Source organism: Bubalus bubalis, chromosome 8, assembly GCF_019923935.1.
Source record: "Bubalus bubalis isolate 160015118507 breed Murrah chromosome 8, NDDB_SH_1, whole genome shotgun sequence".
Classification (NCBI taxonomy): Eukaryota; Metazoa; Chordata; class Mammalia; order Artiodactyla; family Bovidae; genus Bubalus; species Bubalus bubalis.
Window position 1 is genome coordinate 31409361 of NC_059164.1, and position 17689 is coordinate 31427049.

Here is a 17689-nt window from a genome sequence, read left to right on the forward strand (position 1 = left end):
AGACTGTTGACATTTCAGTGGCTATTTAATTTCATTGTTTTTTAATTTTTCAGGATCCTTCTGAGTCAGGAGCAGGAAACTTATCAGTTCTTTTTTCCCCCAAGAAAAATCTAAAGTCACAGGAGCTTAAATTATAATTCTATGAACCACAGCTTTCAGGTGTTGATGATAGTTACAGCCTCCTAACTTTGGTGTTGATTTTGACAGTTAAAAACCCAATTAACGTATGTTTTGGTAAATACTTTATCTTTTAGTAGATGTCTGTTTTGATGTACAGAGGTACAAGGAGAATACTGATTTCACTTGGGAGATAGCATTGTTTTTAGAGTAAGGCAAATATGGAATGACTACTAGCACTTGTTTCTGGCCTGTAGTTGTAACAATTTACTTGATTCTTTTTTTTTTTTTTATTGAACAGTTGAAAAAAGATGAGTGTGCTGCACAAGCCTGGAAATGAGACTGTAACTTCAGAAATCTCATTTGATGTCTTGCTTTGCTCTTATAAATGGCACATACTTGGTGCTCTTCTGTATACTCAATCACAAGTTCTTAGATTTATAGTGGAAATATTTAAATAATTGAGGATATAACTACCAATAAAAAATTCTTATTCCATCAATTATTACTCATTTCCTAATGTTAACACTATTAGCACCCCATTATAATATTTATTAAATATTTCTGTTGGAAGTTCCACCCTCTCCTTTCTTTTTGCTAAAACTACATCTTAAAAATTTTCACCATTTACTCTTATTTAATATTTTGATATAAGTTGATGATTATTTCTAATATTAAAAGTCGGGAGGCTGATTTCTCTAAGTTATTATTTACCTTGAATCTCCAAAGTGAACATTATTTCATTTTCCATTTCAAGGAGACTGCTTAATAATAAATACTGTATAGGAATTGTTTTAAAATTCTTGAATTTAATATTTTCAGAGATGTTAAAATGGTTTTAACTATCCTTAATGGAACCCATTGATATGTGTCCTATACCTGTCCCAAATGATTATTTTCACTGAATTGATCTCCTTCAAAGAGACAATTTAAGCAGTACTACTTAATTATCTAGAATTAAGCAGTATCCCTATAAAGTGTTGTCTTTAGATATTCCTTGGATATCACTCATGAGAAGCAGCAAATATATTAATTGCTGATTGAAAGATGATAAGAAAAAATATTAATATTTTTTCTAGTAGATAAGTAGATAAAGTAGTAGAAATCTTGGGTTGCTATATATTGAATTGAAATGATACTGTTCTTGTCGTCCTTTGAGAATTCTGCTGAGTCTCCTCTTCCCCTTCCCCACTGTCCCTGTTGATATTTATCAAGTGTTTAATGATTACTGAAGAGTTATTTGTCTGAATCCAGTGCTCTGTTCTCAGAATTTGTGTTCTCAATTGTAGCATGGGAATGTTTTATAATACTGATGCCAAAATAAAAGTTGACTTAATTGACCAGATTATTTGGACTATTCCTGTCAGTGAAATGATAAGCTTTGAGGGCTTAAAACTTTGTAGGGGTCTTGGCTCACCACTTTCACATGGTGGAGACATAGGAGACTCTGCCTCAGAGAAAAAGGGATTCTGCATAATACCCTGCTAAAACCAGACAAGGAGTAAGAACAACACGGTGAGGACCAGTCCTGGTTGCAGAGGCAGAAAACCAATGGTGCCATGTTTTACAGAACCATCAGATTCAAAAGGTTTATGCTGTGTATCTTTTTCTTTTGGCTTCACGGCACAGCTTGTGGGACTTTTAGTTCCCCTACCAGGACCCTCGGCAATGAGAGAATGGAGTCCTAACACTGGACCACCAGAGAATTGCCTCTAAGTACCTTTTCCTGCTCACAACTCTGAAGTAGACTCATCACTGAGCTTAGTGTCTGGCCCAACGTGTACGGAGACGGTCCTATACTATCATCAAGGTGGAACTTGGCGATTATATGTTGCATATGATTTTAAAAGACTTGTGCGTAAAAGAAGTATAAACCTTATACTACTACTACTACTAAGTGGCTTCAGTCGTGTCTGACTCTGTGCAACCCCATAGACGGCAGCCCACCAGGCTCCCCCATCCTGGGATTCTCCAGGCAAGAATACTGGAGTGGGTTGCCATTTCCTTCTCCAATGCATGAAAGTGAAAAGGGAAAGGAAGTCGCTCAGTCGGAAAATGTTATTACATTAAAAAATTAGAGAGGTTTTGTAAGAGTGCGTCAGTGGTGTTTGTCACCAGCAGAGTGTTGTACAAGTAGTGTACTGAGGTCCAAGAGGGAGTGCTGCTGAAATGATCAGGAGCATCTGTCAGAACAGAATCTCCACAAAGGACAGCAGTAATCCCAGGTGGGTTGGACCCATAGCTGTATCCCGCAGGGACTGACATTGCTGGAAGACAAGTATGGGTCAACATGGGTGTCCTTTAAACGTTCTTAGTTGTCAGTATAATAGGTAACTGGTAAAACCAGTGTTCTTTGCCACTTATGCACATTAGGTATTTCTCACCCCTGCTTGTTTGCAGGCAGTTTGGTGGTCCTCAAGTTCAGATAGAAGAGATTGGAACACATTCTGAGGTGAATTCTCAGTAGAGTGCCTTCCTAGAATGTTTTCCAAAATAGGAATATTGATAGCCTCTTTTTTTTTTCCTTATAAGCATCTCCATAACACACTTTTGTAGTTTTGTTCTAAAGTCAGCCTCACAGCCCTTGTACCACACATAGATGTGGTACCTGAAGTTCCCCGCTTCAGGGATCAGTTCCTTTTGTGTTTAATCACTGTGTCTGCAAGAAACCTTCGTGAAAATACGACTCACCATGGGAGGGATGACTTCAAAGTCACTCTCATAAGCCACAGTCAGCCATAATTATTACCAGTTAACAGAGGAGTCCCCTTAAAAGACTGAGAGAAGACAGAAACAAAGTTGTAGGCATTTGATTGAGGGCCCTAGGTGGGAAAGGATAAGGAGACTGGGAAAGATAAGTCTATGTGGTGTTTTGAAGGATTCTAGTCATCCTGGAATTAGCTAGAGGGTAGTGGGTACATAAATGCAATGCTAGGGGGGCAAGAGTCAGGCTGAAGAAAACCAACCAGGAGTGAAAGAAATTATCACTATTTTTACTATATCATGTCACTTGGAAATTACTATTGGCTACCTTTGGTAATTGTTCATATGATGATCCCAAGGCACAGTAAGAACTATTATTCTAAAATCGTGCTCAGATAGGTTTCTTGTGATGATTTTCAAAGAAAATCCGTAATCAGTATAAGAGATAATTAACTTCAGTTGTTATAAATGACAACAGATTGTATGACAGCATATTGTACAGTCAGCTGGTTGAAAAGTGCAGTTTAACCAGAATTTGAAATTTTGGGGTTGGGCAGCAGCGGGGATTGTGAAGGATATATATCAGTCCTGTCCCTCAAACTCAAAGTGTATAAGGTGTACACAACCTTGAAGCAGTTAGAGAAGACGGAGGCTGAGGTCACTGAAGCAGCCACTGAGTGTAACTACTTAAAAGTCGTGATACTGATAGCTTACCTTGAACCGTGTCAGATTTGTGATCTCTGAAGAAGAGAATTTTAGCTTCTGGACCAGAGACGAGGCTTGATCACTCAGAGCTTTTGTGTAGCAGAGTTTTATTACAGTGAAAAAGGGATGCAGAAAGCTTCTGATATAGACATCAGAAGGAGGCAGAGTGTCCCACTCAGTCTTATCAAGACCTTATATACTTCTTCAACTGGTTGCTACAATAGTCTTACCAGGCCCACTCCCACAACATAAATCTTAAAATAACATGATTAGTCTGAAGGCTCCTGGTAAGAAGGAGAAACTGTCCTCGACAAGATACATTGTTGTTATATAATCATTCAGTTCAGTTCAGCTCAGTGTCCCACTCTTTGCAACCCCATGGACTGCAGCACGCCAGGCCTCCCTGTCCATCATCAACTCCCAGAGCTTACTCAAACTCATGTCCACTGAGTCGGTGATGCCATCCAACCATCTCATCCTCTGTCGTCCCCTTCCCCTCCTGCCTTCAATCTTTCCCAGCATCAGGGTCTTTTCCAATGAGTCAGTTCTTGCCATCAGGTGGCCAAAGTATTGGAGTTTCAGCTTCAACATCAGTCCTTCCAATGAATATTCAGGACTGATTTCCTTTAGGATGGACTGGCTGGATCACCTTGCAGTCCAAGGGACTCTCAAGAGTCTTCTCCAACACCACAGTTCAAAAGCATCAAATCTTGGGCGCTCAGCTTTCTTCACAGTCCAACTCTCACATCCATACATGACCACAGGAAAAACCATAGCCTTGACTAGATGGACGTTTGTTGGCAAAGTAATGTCTCTGCTTTTTAATATGCTGTCTAGGTTGGTCATAGCTTTCTTTCCAGGGAACAAGCATCTTAATTTCATGGCTGCAGTCACCATCTGCAGTGATTTTGCCACCCCCCAAAATAAAGTCTGTCACTGTTTCCATTGTTTCCCCATCTATTTGCCATGAAGTAATGGGACCAGATGCCATGATCTTAGTTTTCTGAATGTTGAGTTTTAAGCCAACTTTTTCACTCTCCTTTTTCACTTACATCAAGAGGCTCTTTAGCTCTTCTTTGCTTTCTGCCATAAGGGTGGTGTCATCTGCATATCTGAGGTTATTGATATCTCTTCCAGCAATCTTGATTCCAGCTTGTGATTCATCCAGCCCAGTGTTTCTCATCATGTACTCTGCATATAAGTTAAATAAACAAGGTGACAATATACAGCCTTGACGTACTCCTTTTCCTATTTGGAACCAGTCTGTTCCATGTCCAGTTCTAACTGTTGCTTCCTGACCTGCATACAGATTTCTCAAGAGGCAGGTCAGGTGGTCTGGTATTCCCATCTCTTTCAGAATTTTCCACAGTTTGTTGTCATCCACACAGTCAAAGGCTTTGGCATAGTCAACAAAGCAGAAGTAGATGTTTTTCTGGAACTCTCTTGCTTTTTCGATGATCCAACGGATGTTGGCAATTGACCTCTGGTTCCTCTGCCTTTTCTAAATTCAGCTTGAACATCTGAAATTCACGTACTGTTGAAGCCTGGCTTGGAGGATCTTGAGCATTACTTTGCTAGCCTGTGAGATGAGTGCAATGGTGTGGGAGTTAGAGCATTCTTTGGCCTTGCCTTTCTTTGGGATTGGAATGAAAACTGACCTTTTCCAGTCCTGTGGCCACTGCTGAGTTTTCCAAATTTGCTGGCATATTGAGTGCAGCACTTTCACGGCATCAATTTTTAGGATTTGAAATAGCTCAACTGGAATTCCATCACCTCCACTAGCTTTGTTCATAGTGATGCTTCCTAAGGCCCACTTGACTTTGCTTTCCAGGATGTCTGGCTCTAGGTGAGTGATCACAGCATCGTGATGATTTGAGTCATGAAGATCTTTTTAATATAGTTCTTCTGTGTATTCTTGCCACCTCTTCTTAATATCTTCTGCTTCTGTTCAGTTCAGTTCAGTCACTCAGTCGTGTCTGACTGTTTGCAACCCCATGAATCGCAGCACGCCAGGCCTCCCTGTCCATCACCAACTCCCAGAGTTCACTCAGACTCACGTCCATCGAGTCGGTGATGCCATCCAACCATCTCACCCTCTGTCGTCCCCTTCTCCTCCTGCCCCCAATCCCTCCCAGCATCAGAGTCTTTTCCAATGAGTCAACTCTTCGCATGAGGTGGCCAAAGTACTGGAGTTTCAGCTTTAGCATCATTCCTTCCAAAGAAATCCCAGGGCTGATCTCCTTCAGAATGGACTGGTTGGATCACCTTGCAGTCCAAGGCACTCTCAAGAGTCTTCTCCAACACCACAGTTCAAAAGCATCACTTCTTCGGCACTCAGCTTTCTTCACATTCCAACTCTCACATCCATACATGACCACATACAATTTATGTCCTTTATTGTGCCCATCTTTGCATGAAATATTCCCTTGGTATCTCTAATTTTCTTGAAGAGATCTCTAGTCTTTCCCATTCTATTGTTTTCCTTATTTCTTTGCATTGATCACTGAGGAAGGCTTTCTTATCTCTCCTTTCTATTCTTGATATAATTTGGCCTTGGAGTACAAAATGAAGCAGGACAAAGGCTAATAGAGTTTGCAGGCACCCTCTTCCAACAACGTAAGAGAAGACTCTACACATGGACATCACCAGATGGTCAATACCCAAAGCAGATTGATTATATTCTTTGCAGCCAAAGATAGAGAAGCTCTATACAGTCGGCAAAAACAAAACTGGGAGCTGACTGTGGCTAACATCATGAAGTCCTTATTGCCAAATTCAGACTTAAATTGAAGAAAGTAGGGAAAACCACTAGACCATTCAGGTATGACCTAAATCAAATCCCTTATGATTATACAGTGGAAGTGAGAAACAGATTCAAGGGATTAGATGTGATAGACGGAGTGTCCGAAGAACTATGGATGGACACTGTACAGGAGGCAGGGATCAAGACCATCCCCAAGAAAAAGAAATGCAAAAAGGCAAAATGTTTGTCTGAGGAGGCCTTATAAATAGCTGTGAAAGGCAAAGGAGAAAAGGATTAGACCCATTTGGATGCAGAGTTCCAAAGAATATAATCATTACAGAGCTTAAGGAAAAACATACCATTGAGCAAGGTGAGTTGTTTTGTTGTGTAATCATTAGTTCTGGGCTTGAATAAAGTTGGTCTTAGGTAAAATAGATTGTTGCCATAACAACTCAGATCTGAAGAAAAAAACCATCTTATGTGATAACGTGAAGGAATGTAGAAAAAGGAAAACATTTGTATAAGGAGGGCCCCAGACTCCTTATCAACCCAGCTCAGAATTAACTCTCTCAGTACAAAACAGGTAATGGCAGCAGTGGCGGTCTGAAAAGAAGGCCCCTCTGGGATGGATTTGTCCAGCAAGCGTCATGGAGCTTTGAGGGGAACTTACTGATAGAGTTTAGATAGATAGAAACAGAAAGAAAAGAATAGATTTAATCCTAAGTATGAATATATCTTAATTGTTAAATTTTTTCATAAAAAGCAAAAGCATACAAAATATTAACTGAATGGATTCTAACTTTTTCCTTTAAAAAAGGAATTTAGATATAGGTGTACTTTTCATGAAACTATGTCTAGGAATGCTGTGGCATCTGGCATAAACCTCCTTTCTCCCCTAGTTTTGCTTGATTTTCTCTCAAAATGATACAAAATAAAGTTCTCAAATCTTTATTTTTAAAAAGTTTTTTTCATACTGCATTTTGCATATCTTATTAAAATTTACATGTGTAGTGTTTCTATTATTTGAGGATTCATGTGTTTTCAGAATGCAGATTATATAAAATCAGACTTTTCTCTTAAGGAAAATATCAGGCTGATATTTTTGCCTTAAGGCATTTGAAGAAAAATACTACATCCTATCAACTCAGGAAGCTTTTCACTTCCTGTAGCAGTGTCCTACAGCTGAAAAATCACAACATGTAATGAAGTGCTCTGTCGTCAACTCCAGACTTTAGTGTGGTAGGAATCCAGAAAATGGTAATCAGAGAAGCTTGCAAAAAAAAGTCTTGATCCTGAAAAAAGTCTAGAATGTGATGTATCACAGCAGAGGCAAGAAAGGTTGACTGGGACCAGGAAAGATAGGACTTTATACTTGGGTGTATCCCTATAGTATGTGGGGATGCATGCATAGGCGATTTTTCAAAACTTAAATCCTTCTACCTGTGTTTTTTCCAGTTTTCTCATTTTTATATCTTCTCAGCAGCTAAGCATAGAACCTTGCCTAGCTCAGTTCAGTCACTCAGTTGTGTCCAGCTCTTTACAACCCCATGGACTGCAGCACGCCAGGCTTCCCTGTCCATCACCAATTCCCGGAGCTTACTCAAACTCATGTCCATTGAGTCAGTGATGCCATCCAACCATCTCATCCTCCGTCATCCCCTTCTCCTCCTGCCTTCAATCTTTCCCAGCATCAGGGTCTTTTCCAATGAGTCAGTTCTTGCCATCAGGTGGCCAAAGTTTTGTAGTTTCAGCTTCAGCATCAGTCCTTCCCATGAATATTCAGGACTGATCTCCTTTAGAATGGACTGGTTGGATTTCCTTGCAGTCCAAGGGACTCTCAAGCATCTTCTCCAACACCACAGTTCAAAGGCATCAAATCTTTGGCGCTCAGCTTTCTTTATAATCCAACTCTCACATCCATACATGACTGCTGGAAAACCATAGCTTTGACTAGATACATCTTTGTCATCAAATTAATGTCTCTGCTTTTGAATATGCTATCTAAGTTGGTCATAACTTTCCTTCCAAGGAGCAAGTGTCTTTTAATTTCATGGCTGCAGTCACCATCTGCAGTGATTTTGCTGCCCCCAAAAATAAAGTCTGTCACTGTTTCCATTATTTCCCCATCTGTTTGCCATTAAGTGATGGGACCAGATGCCATGATTTTAGTGTTTTGAATGTTGAGTTTAAGCCAACTTTGCCTAGAATGGATAATAAAACTTAACTGAATTAAGTTATATTTTTAGGGTAACAATTTCCTGCTCACACATATACAGTGTGACTCGAGTGCTAGTCATCCATCTGTTGCTAACAGGAAAGCTCCATGTGCTTTTACCTTGCCCATAGGCCATGTGTGCAGACAGCCGTAAGGAATTCTTCCTCCACCTACAGGATTGGGAGTGGTTCCGTCAGTGCAGTAAGACCTGGCACTCATGTCCACTAAGCTGACAGGCCTGACTTCCCATCTGTTGTTTTCCCCTCTCTGCTTGCTTCTTCAACTACGCACATCTCCTAGACAGTATATAACTTATATAGTATAAGTTATTAAAGGGCAGATGTTAAATCACATTCTCTACTTTGGATGAAGTGTAGATTGAAGGAATTGGGCATATTTCCAAGGGAGGTTGGCCCATATACACACAGGAAAAAATACCATAAACTCCCCTGCATACAATCTAAGCCAGATGATACAGGTGCATTTAACACCTGACAGATACATATAATGAGCCCAAGTATAAAACATTACTGTTTATGTGAAATGAAGTCTTATTTTTCATTGTAGGTAGAAATTCTTGCAAAGAAAGATCATTTCACTTATCTGCCTAGAAGATGAACTATTAGGCAGAATATTATATATGGCTAATATTTATCAAGCATAGTGTTTAACATGTATAGTGGAAGAGTTAGAAAAGATTTAAGAACTTTGAGGACTTCTAGAGAAATCAGAGCCCAAATTGCAAGTAGATAGAAGCATGTGCCTATTCCTGTGTCTCACACACACCCTACATACACACTAGCTAATCAGTTCCCTTGGACTTAAGAGTTCTGAGAGAGCAATTTATTTTAATTCTTGAGTATGAAGCATAACCTAGCCCTGTATGACTTAATGATCATCCATTCCCTACTCAGGTCCTTGAGTAGTACTGGAAGGTTAGAATTATTGTTACCAAGCTCTTTCAAATTACTTCACTCTTCTGAACCCCATGTCATAGTATCTACGTAAGTTCATTGAGCTAAAAGAAGTAGCATTTTTGTTTTCTTAGTTCCAGCATCTGCATGGGTAGCTCTTTTTATTTTGAAGAGTACCAGATGTTAGACACCATTTCAAAGAATGTCTGACCAACTTTCTCATCCTGTAATTAAGGAAGAGCTTGGAAACATGTTCTTAAAGATATCTTTGGAATCGTTTGCATATTATTTTCTAATATCAAATAAATTGGGTATAAGACTGGCAAGACCTGAGGTTCATTAAATATAACATCATTAATAAAATTGTATTTCTCTGCTATTCAACCTGGTCAGGTAGGAATTATGAGTAATTTGCATAATATATAAGAGATTAACTTTGTTTGCTTTTGAGATATTGCTCCCTGTAGAATATTCTATTGCTTTTTTTTCATTCTGTACTATATAGTTTCCCTAAGGAAACAAATTTCTAAAATATTCTTCCTCAGTTTTTCAAATCCATTGAATAAAACTGACATTTCAGGACAACATTTACCCTACAGTTTTTTTTGTGTGCCTACCAATAAACATACCACTGAGTAGCCCATGGGGACTCAGTAGACCCTACTTTGAGAATAAAAAAGGGATTAAGGCTCTGTTTCTCTGGTCACCTAAGAAGCAGAATGAGAGTCAAGATACTCTACATCAGGTGCTCTTTTTCCTGAAGAGATCATTTCTTATGTCCTATGATGCTTTGATGAGCTAGCATGATAGATATCACTCAGATTTTCCCAAAAGGAACTCAGCATTAATCAATCACACACAGTGCTTTGCTTGATAAGATTGGGAATTGTCTGGATTTCAGTCTGACCCTAATTATTTTCAGCCATTTTCAGAATGCAGCCAGAACACTGTAGCTTCCTTGCTTTAAAAGGGGGAGGATCCAACAAGCTGTAACTTTGGAAGCATTCCCCCACATATTTTCATAGAAGACAGGCACGGGCTGCAAACAAAAAGTAGTGGTGCTGTGAGCAGCCTTTTTTGTGAAGTGCTAATAGGCGCTCATTTCTTCTCATTGAGAAGGAAAAGTTTGAGCTTCCAGATTACTCAGATTATCCAAGTATATCACAAATATCACAGCTTTAAGAGTCTGGCTGACTATACTGACTCAACTGAATATTTACAAAAAATATCTCTCAGAAGTCTACAAAATGCCTTCTGTCTTTAGACACCAGTAAGCTAATGGCAGTTAAGCTTCAAATTATCCACTAACTCTTTACATCACTATACGTCTGGCAAAGAAGGGATGCACATATTTCTTTTTTTTTAAAGTCTTTAACAAAACTACTTATTTTAGAATTTTCTTTTGTTATTATCCTCAGTAACAGAAAGAATAGAAGACTGGGTGGTAGCGATGAATGCAAATGTATTATAGTTTATTTTAGAGCCAGAAAAGACCCAAAGCCATCTCTGTCTTCCTCTTGCCTTCTGCCACAATTAACCAACATTCTGAAGAAGAAATCACACAAAATTAGGTAATAGTTTCAAGAAAGCCCAACATTCTTATATATACTGATAAACTAACATATTCTTATGTTTTGTATGTTCTCAACTGTATCTTTGCTTCCTCCTTTTCAGTTATATTTTTCCGTCATTGAAAGCTTCCTGTCCTTTCCTATTACAGGATTATAGCTGGACAGACATCCGCTGCCCCTTTGAAAAACGAAGAGATGCAGCATGCGTGTTTTGGGACAATGTAGTTTACATTTTGGGTGGCTCCCAGCTTTTCCCTATAAAGCGAATGGACTGTTATAATGTCGTTAAGGATAGCTGGTATTCCAAACTGGGCCCTCCAACACCTCGAGACAGCCTTGCTGCGTGTGCTGCAGAAGGCAAAATTTATACATCCGGAGGTTCCGAAGTTGGTAAGGACTTATTTAGTATTTGTATTTGTGCTTTAAAGCCAAGTGTATATATAGGCTTTTATATCTAAATAAAGAGTTGGTATTATTTGTCCAGATACTTTTTGACATAATTGAAATACATAGCTATCATATTTTAGAGCACATTTCCTTGAAGGTTTTACCTTAGTCTATATAAACCATTAAGAGAACTTCATCTTAAATTATGTTAATTATCCAGTTTCTGTCATGATAAAGCTTTCGTTGACGTCATCTGGATTTGAACTTCATTGGTGCCATGTGGATTAGTTATTTTATATACCTAATCTTGGAGGAGGGCATGGCAACCCGCTCCAGTATTCTTGCCTGGAGAATCCCATGGACAGAGGAGCCTGGTGGGCTGCGGTACATAGGGTCACAGAGTTGGCCGTAACTGAAGTGACTTAGCACGAATGTACACATGCATACATGTTGTTTGCTTTAAAGATTTCAGAGTGTGGCTTACTTGTAGACCCTTTAAGATCTCTTTATTACAGTCAAGCTTTTAAAATCTATTATCTTTGCTTTTTTTGTATCAGGAAAAGGTAAGACGAATCTTTTTCATTTGCTTCATGCTTTCACTTTTTAATGTAAGACTGGTAATGGTATCTTGGGCTTTTTGATCAGAATGGGGTGTGGGTATGGGTATAAAAGCCATTCTCATTGATAATTTGCTAGTGTCTACTAGTGTTCCTTTTCTAAATGAAAAAAATTTCTAAATGAATATTCTACGTGCAGACTAGATGCATATTAGCTTTTATATGCTTTCATCTTTTCAAATAATTTCTTTAGCTAAATAATGGGCTTATAAACAAAACTAGGAAGACCAAGTAACCATAAGATATGGAATTTAAATGTTAGTCTTTTTATTTTCTTTGATCATTTTTATATTAGCCCAAAGAATGTTTTACTTTTGGTCAGCATATTTATTTTTTACTCCCCACCCCCAAATGTTTGTAAAATGAATACAAGAAAGGTTATAGTTTCTAAATGTGACTTTAGAAGGTGACCTTTCCCCTCTTTAAAAGCATTCTTCACAGAATGTCTAATACAGTATATTTGAAATAACAATAAATCCTAAATATAGTAGGAAGTGTTTTATAGATATACTTTTTGTAGAAAGTATAGTAGATAACTTCATTTCTTCATCATTTACTCTTAGTTTTTCACTCAAATAGTAACTTTTTTGGTATCTACTATATACTGTGTCGGAGAAGGCAGTGACACCCCACTCCAGTACTCTTGCCTGGAAAATCCCATGGGCGGAGGAGCCTGGTAGGCTGCAGTCCATGGGGTCGCTAGAGTCAGACATGACTGAGCAACTTCACTTTCACTTCTCACTTTCATGCATTGGAGAAGGAAATGGCAACCCACTCCAGTGTTCTTGCCTGGAGAATCCCAAGAACGGGGGAGCCTGGTGGCTACCGTCTATGGGGTCGCACAGAGTCGGGCACGACTGAAGCGACTTAGCAGCAGCAGCAGCAGCAGCATATACTGTGAATTTCCCTTGTGTCAACTGACTGAATCTACTAGATTGGAAATGTTTAAAAAGTTAAAAAGAAGTTATTGTTAGTCATGATATTACTTCTTCCATTTGGTATTCTTTGATCTTTGCTCTTTGTAGGCTTTGGTTTTGATAGAGAATTACAAGGGTGCTGTTGTTTTTAAACATTAGAAAAGTCGAGAAAACTTGGAGATAAGCCATAATTTCATTAAGTTCTAAATTTTTTTTTCTTGGGAAAGAAAAACACACTTGACCTTTAATAGTATCATTTCTAAAAAAAAACCTCTTTACTGAGCTCCTGTAATGTACAGAAGTTGTAAAACAGGATGAGTGTGTTTTACCATTAAAATGTATACTCAAAGAGCACCAGAAACATACAACAATGCTATGAGTGTATACTTAAGAAAGGACTGGCATGATTTCAGAGCCTACTTATACAACAATATTCTCTACACAGCTGATAACAGTGAGGGAGAATAATTTTGTTAATGATGCAGTAGCTATTCTAGAACATTACATGACAATCCTTAGGATACTCTCAAATAGTAGGTTTATAATTTAAGATATGTATTTGCCATCTGTAAACAGCTGTTTTTCTCCTCTATAGAAACATTTGAGGTTGAGTTAATTCCTATCATGCATAACTGGGCTGGAAGACATACATAACGTTTCTTACTTAATTTGAAAATCTTTTGAAATCAAACCAGTTTCTTTTCTTAAAGTTTAATTACCAATTAACCAATTAGCAATTACCAAGGATCTCTGACAGATCCTTTTTTGAATATTTTCCAAGGTCTCTACAAACAAGGGTAGCTTTTTCTTAAACTATTTCTATGTTTGGCTGCTGTTGTTGCTTGAGAATAGAAAAGACTCTACAACCCTCAAATCTTTCCTGTAGGAATTAATGATTCATCCTCAGTCAGCTCACTCCAAGCTCCCTCCACCACCACGCCCCCCACCCACCCTCGCCACACACACACACTAAGCTAATCAGGACGGGGTCCTTTTCTTTTACAGGAAACTCAGCTCTGTATTTATTTGAGTGCTACGATACGAGAACTGAGAGCTGGCACACGAAGCCCAGCATGCTGACTCAGCGGTGCAGCCATGGGATGGTGGAAGCCAATGGCCTGATCTATGTTTGTGGTGGAAGTTTAGGGAACAACGTTTCTGGGCGCGTCTTGAATTCGTGTGAAGTCTATGATCCTGCCACAGAAACGTATGTATCGTCAATTTAAAAATCTTACTTCAGTATTAACTGTATTCTTTAAGCTCCAAGGAAGAAAATCTTAAAAGGCAGAAGGAACCCAACAGAAGAATTTTGTTCTTATATTAACAGTGTATTAATACATACACTTTAGAATGTGCTAGGTTCAGGGGCATGTGTATACGCTGGACCCTTCCTCTACACCTTAAGAAATGGCTTGACCTTGTATCTTGTGGGAGCCCCTCTCTTTCTTTCCTGCTTGTGCAATAAATAAATGCCTGAGGATGAGCAAATATGACTGATTCATCAGATTCAAAATGCCTTTTTTTTTTTTTTTAGATATCAGGAAGTGTAGAGAGGGGAAAACAATGTATAATCAGTGGTAAATTTGCCTTTAATTATGAATATTATATATTGGTTCATAGCTTTAATGAATGATAGCCCTAAGTATAATGTTTTTTTTTTTTTTTTTTTTTTTGTAATTTGTGCTTACTAAGGTATGTTTGGATTCACATTTATTAAATAAAATTATTCTTCATCAACTGGGAAGAAAACTCCTTTTTAAAAAGCAAAATATAAAGAAATAAATGGTTAGCCAGTTTTTCTGATCTTGTTAATGCCAGAACCCATCCAGTACAGCCAAAGGAAATGCACTAGTTATTGAATAGTGGGAGTGGTGGTAAGTATAGTGTAATTGACTAATGAGAAAATGAACACAGGTGATGGTACTCCAGTCAGACTTTTATTAATAATCAGAAACATACATAGACCTTTAATAAGAAAATTCACTTGTTCATTTGAAAGGATTGTTCTTCCTTTACCAGAAAAAGTTATTGGGTAAATATGTTCAACTTAAATGTTATGCCAAAGAACTGCACCAAAACTCTTGTGCTCAAGGTTTGTATTTAGAAAATACTGCCGGGCTACAGAACATACAAGTCTTCTACTCTAGCTATTGCTTTTTTTAAGTTAAGAGTAAGCATTTAATTATAAAATATGATTGTCATTTGCAGCTGTTTGTGCTTCCCACCTACTTTGGAAGGATTTAAGGAAGCAAAACCATCAACTCTTTTCCCAGACAGAAGTGCAGTTGCAGTTGTTCTTCTCTCATTTCTTGCTCTACTAGTCTCCCATGTTAGGAACAGAATTGCAAGAAGCTTATCTTGAAACTTGGGGCTTCCTTAGTAGCTCAGACAGTAAAGAATCTGCCTGCAATGTTAGAGACCCAGGTTCGATCCCTGGGTTGGGAAGATCCCCCGGAGAAGGGAATGGCAACCCACTCCAGTGCTTGGGAAACCCCATGGACAGAGGAGCCTGGACGGCTACAGTCCAAGGGGTCACAAAGAGTCGGACACGACTGAGCGACTAGCACTTCTATCTTAAAACTTATCTTTTGCTAAAGTGTTGAGACTAGGAAATCTCTTGAGATTATCAAACTTAATACTTCTCAATGGTTTTTAAAAATGTACCTTTGTACTGGCCAGGGTTCACTGGGGATACCCCTTATCCTAATCCTATCGTCCAGCCAGCCAGTTAGCTATCCAGCCCCTCTTGTCCTAAACAGTAGGAGCAGGGCGTATACAGATGGTCCTCTCTCCTGTATCAGTCTCTACTTTGCCTCCCATAAATTCTATACTCAGAAAGCATGCAGGTTGGAAAACTGTAATCTCATTCACTCTGCTGCCTAATTATTGTTTCATTTCTTAGAAAGGTCTTAAAAGTTAAAACCCATACCATATAAACTCCAGGCTTCTGAATTTTGAGATCTGTATTTCGGCAGTATCAGTGTAAATCAGTATATTCTTGTTCATTGTAGTGGGGGAAAAGTATAAAGGAATCTACAACATTAATATTTTTTTAAAAAGCTAGGTGAAATAATCAGTTTGGGGAATATTTTTAAATTTACACAACTCATGTATTAAGCTTGTGTATTAAATTTGAATTCTGTATATTTTCTATTATATTTAAATTCCCTAAATTTTCCTAAGTGAAAAGCTAGTGTAAATTCTCTTATATCATAAAGAAGAAAGGGGTACGTGTATTGAATTTTTCCCAGATACTCTGTTTAATGCGCTTTGACAGCTCTCTGAGTGCAGAGCCTGTCAGAAGTCGAGTACAGGCTCTCCCACTTCTGAGTTGTACACTGACCTTTTCCCCTGGGGGGGCCTGTGTGTTTATCCTGAAAAATGGGAGGTCTTTAACCAAATGCTCGGAAAATGAGAGTAGTGTCTGTCAGAACTATTTTTAAAATAAACCAGAAGTATGTAAATATAAGGCTACAAGAGTTGTTGATATTTCAGAGTTCTTCATTATGCTCTAAAAAGAAGAGTTACAAATAACCATATTAGAGAGTTATACTTATGCCAGATTCCCTCGCCCCTTTTTTTTTGTGGTTGTCTGGAGCCTTTTGATTTATATCACCCGTTAAGAGCACCACCTGCACAATCCCAGGTGTCAGTTATATATCTGGGAGTTTAGGCAAAGAGATTGAATCTTATAGAAAAAGTAACAAAATGGTGTGTGTAAAGCTACCTGAAAATTATTCTCTGACATGTGTCCACATTATATTCTCAATCTCATTCTTTATAATAGAGCCTGTGAACACAGCAGTGTGCTAATAAGTTATTAAATGTGACAAAATGATAGTAGTACTTTAGTTACTGCTGCTGCTAAGTCGCTTCAGTCGTGTCCGACTCTGTGCAACCCCATAGACGGCATCCCACCAGGCCCCGCCGTCCCTGGGAGTCTCTAGGCAAGAACACTGGAGTGGGTTGCCATTTCCTCCTCCAATGCATGAAAGTGAAAGTGAAGTCGTTCAGTCGTGTCCGACTCTTAGTGACCCCATGGACTGCAGCCTACCAGGCTCCTCCATCCATGGGATTTTCTAGGCAAGAGTACTGGAGTGGGGTGCCATCGTCTTCTCTGACTTTAGTTACTAGAGCGGCCTAAAAGTTCTAAGTGTTTATTTAAAGATGGATGTGTGAATCCATAGGCTAATTTGCTGATTGCTAGAGGCCCATGATAAATTTGTTATACTTATGTAAATATTAATTAAAACCACATGTGACAGTATTAATGCCTTATATTTCCTTTCACATCTTCCCTTTCTTGTTTGTTACTGTTTTACAAGTTATTGTGAACTATAGGAAGTAGATTTCTTCCAAAAACATGACAGAAGTCTCCAGATAGCCTCTACTTCCCATATTTTATTGGAGTTGAAAGAAGAAAATCTCTTTTTACCCCACCTGTAAATCACTCAAAACCAGTTAACTTTTGTTTTCTAGCTTTTCAGATGTGCATATTTGTGTGTGTATACACGTATGTGAGCTGTAACTGAGCACTTACTTGGGATAACAGACCTTTCCTGTAATTTCATGTAAGTCCTTTTACTTCTTGTAAACAAGTATACTAAACACTTTCCTTAATTTTTTTCAGGTGGACTGAGCTGTGTCCCATGATTGAAGCCAGAAAGAATCATGGGCTGGTATTTGTAAAAGACAAGATATTTGCTGTGGGTGGTCAGAATGGCTTAGGTATGTGATGTTAATTCACTGTTCAACATTATCAGTGAATTTGCTGATGTTTCCTTATCCTAAATTATAAAA

General features: G+C 38.5%; 1 protein-coding gene across 6 annotated transcripts in view; it reads left to right on the plus strand.

Moving 5' to 3' along the window:
- KLHL7 (kelch like family member 7) overlaps positions 1-17689 on the plus strand; it is a 56851-nt gene that overhangs the window by 36508 nt on the left and 2654 nt on the right. For all 6 annotated transcript variants that reach the window (XM_006043370.4, XM_006043371.4, XM_025290970.3 and 3 more), the window contains 3 exons: positions 11118-11358; positions 13895-14096; positions 17520-17617. In XM_006043370.4, coding sequence (XP_006043432.1) covers positions 11118-11358; positions 13895-14096; positions 17520-17617 — 541 coding nt within the window. The remainder of the gene's footprint in view (positions 1-11117; positions 11359-13894; positions 14097-17519; positions 17618-17689) is intronic.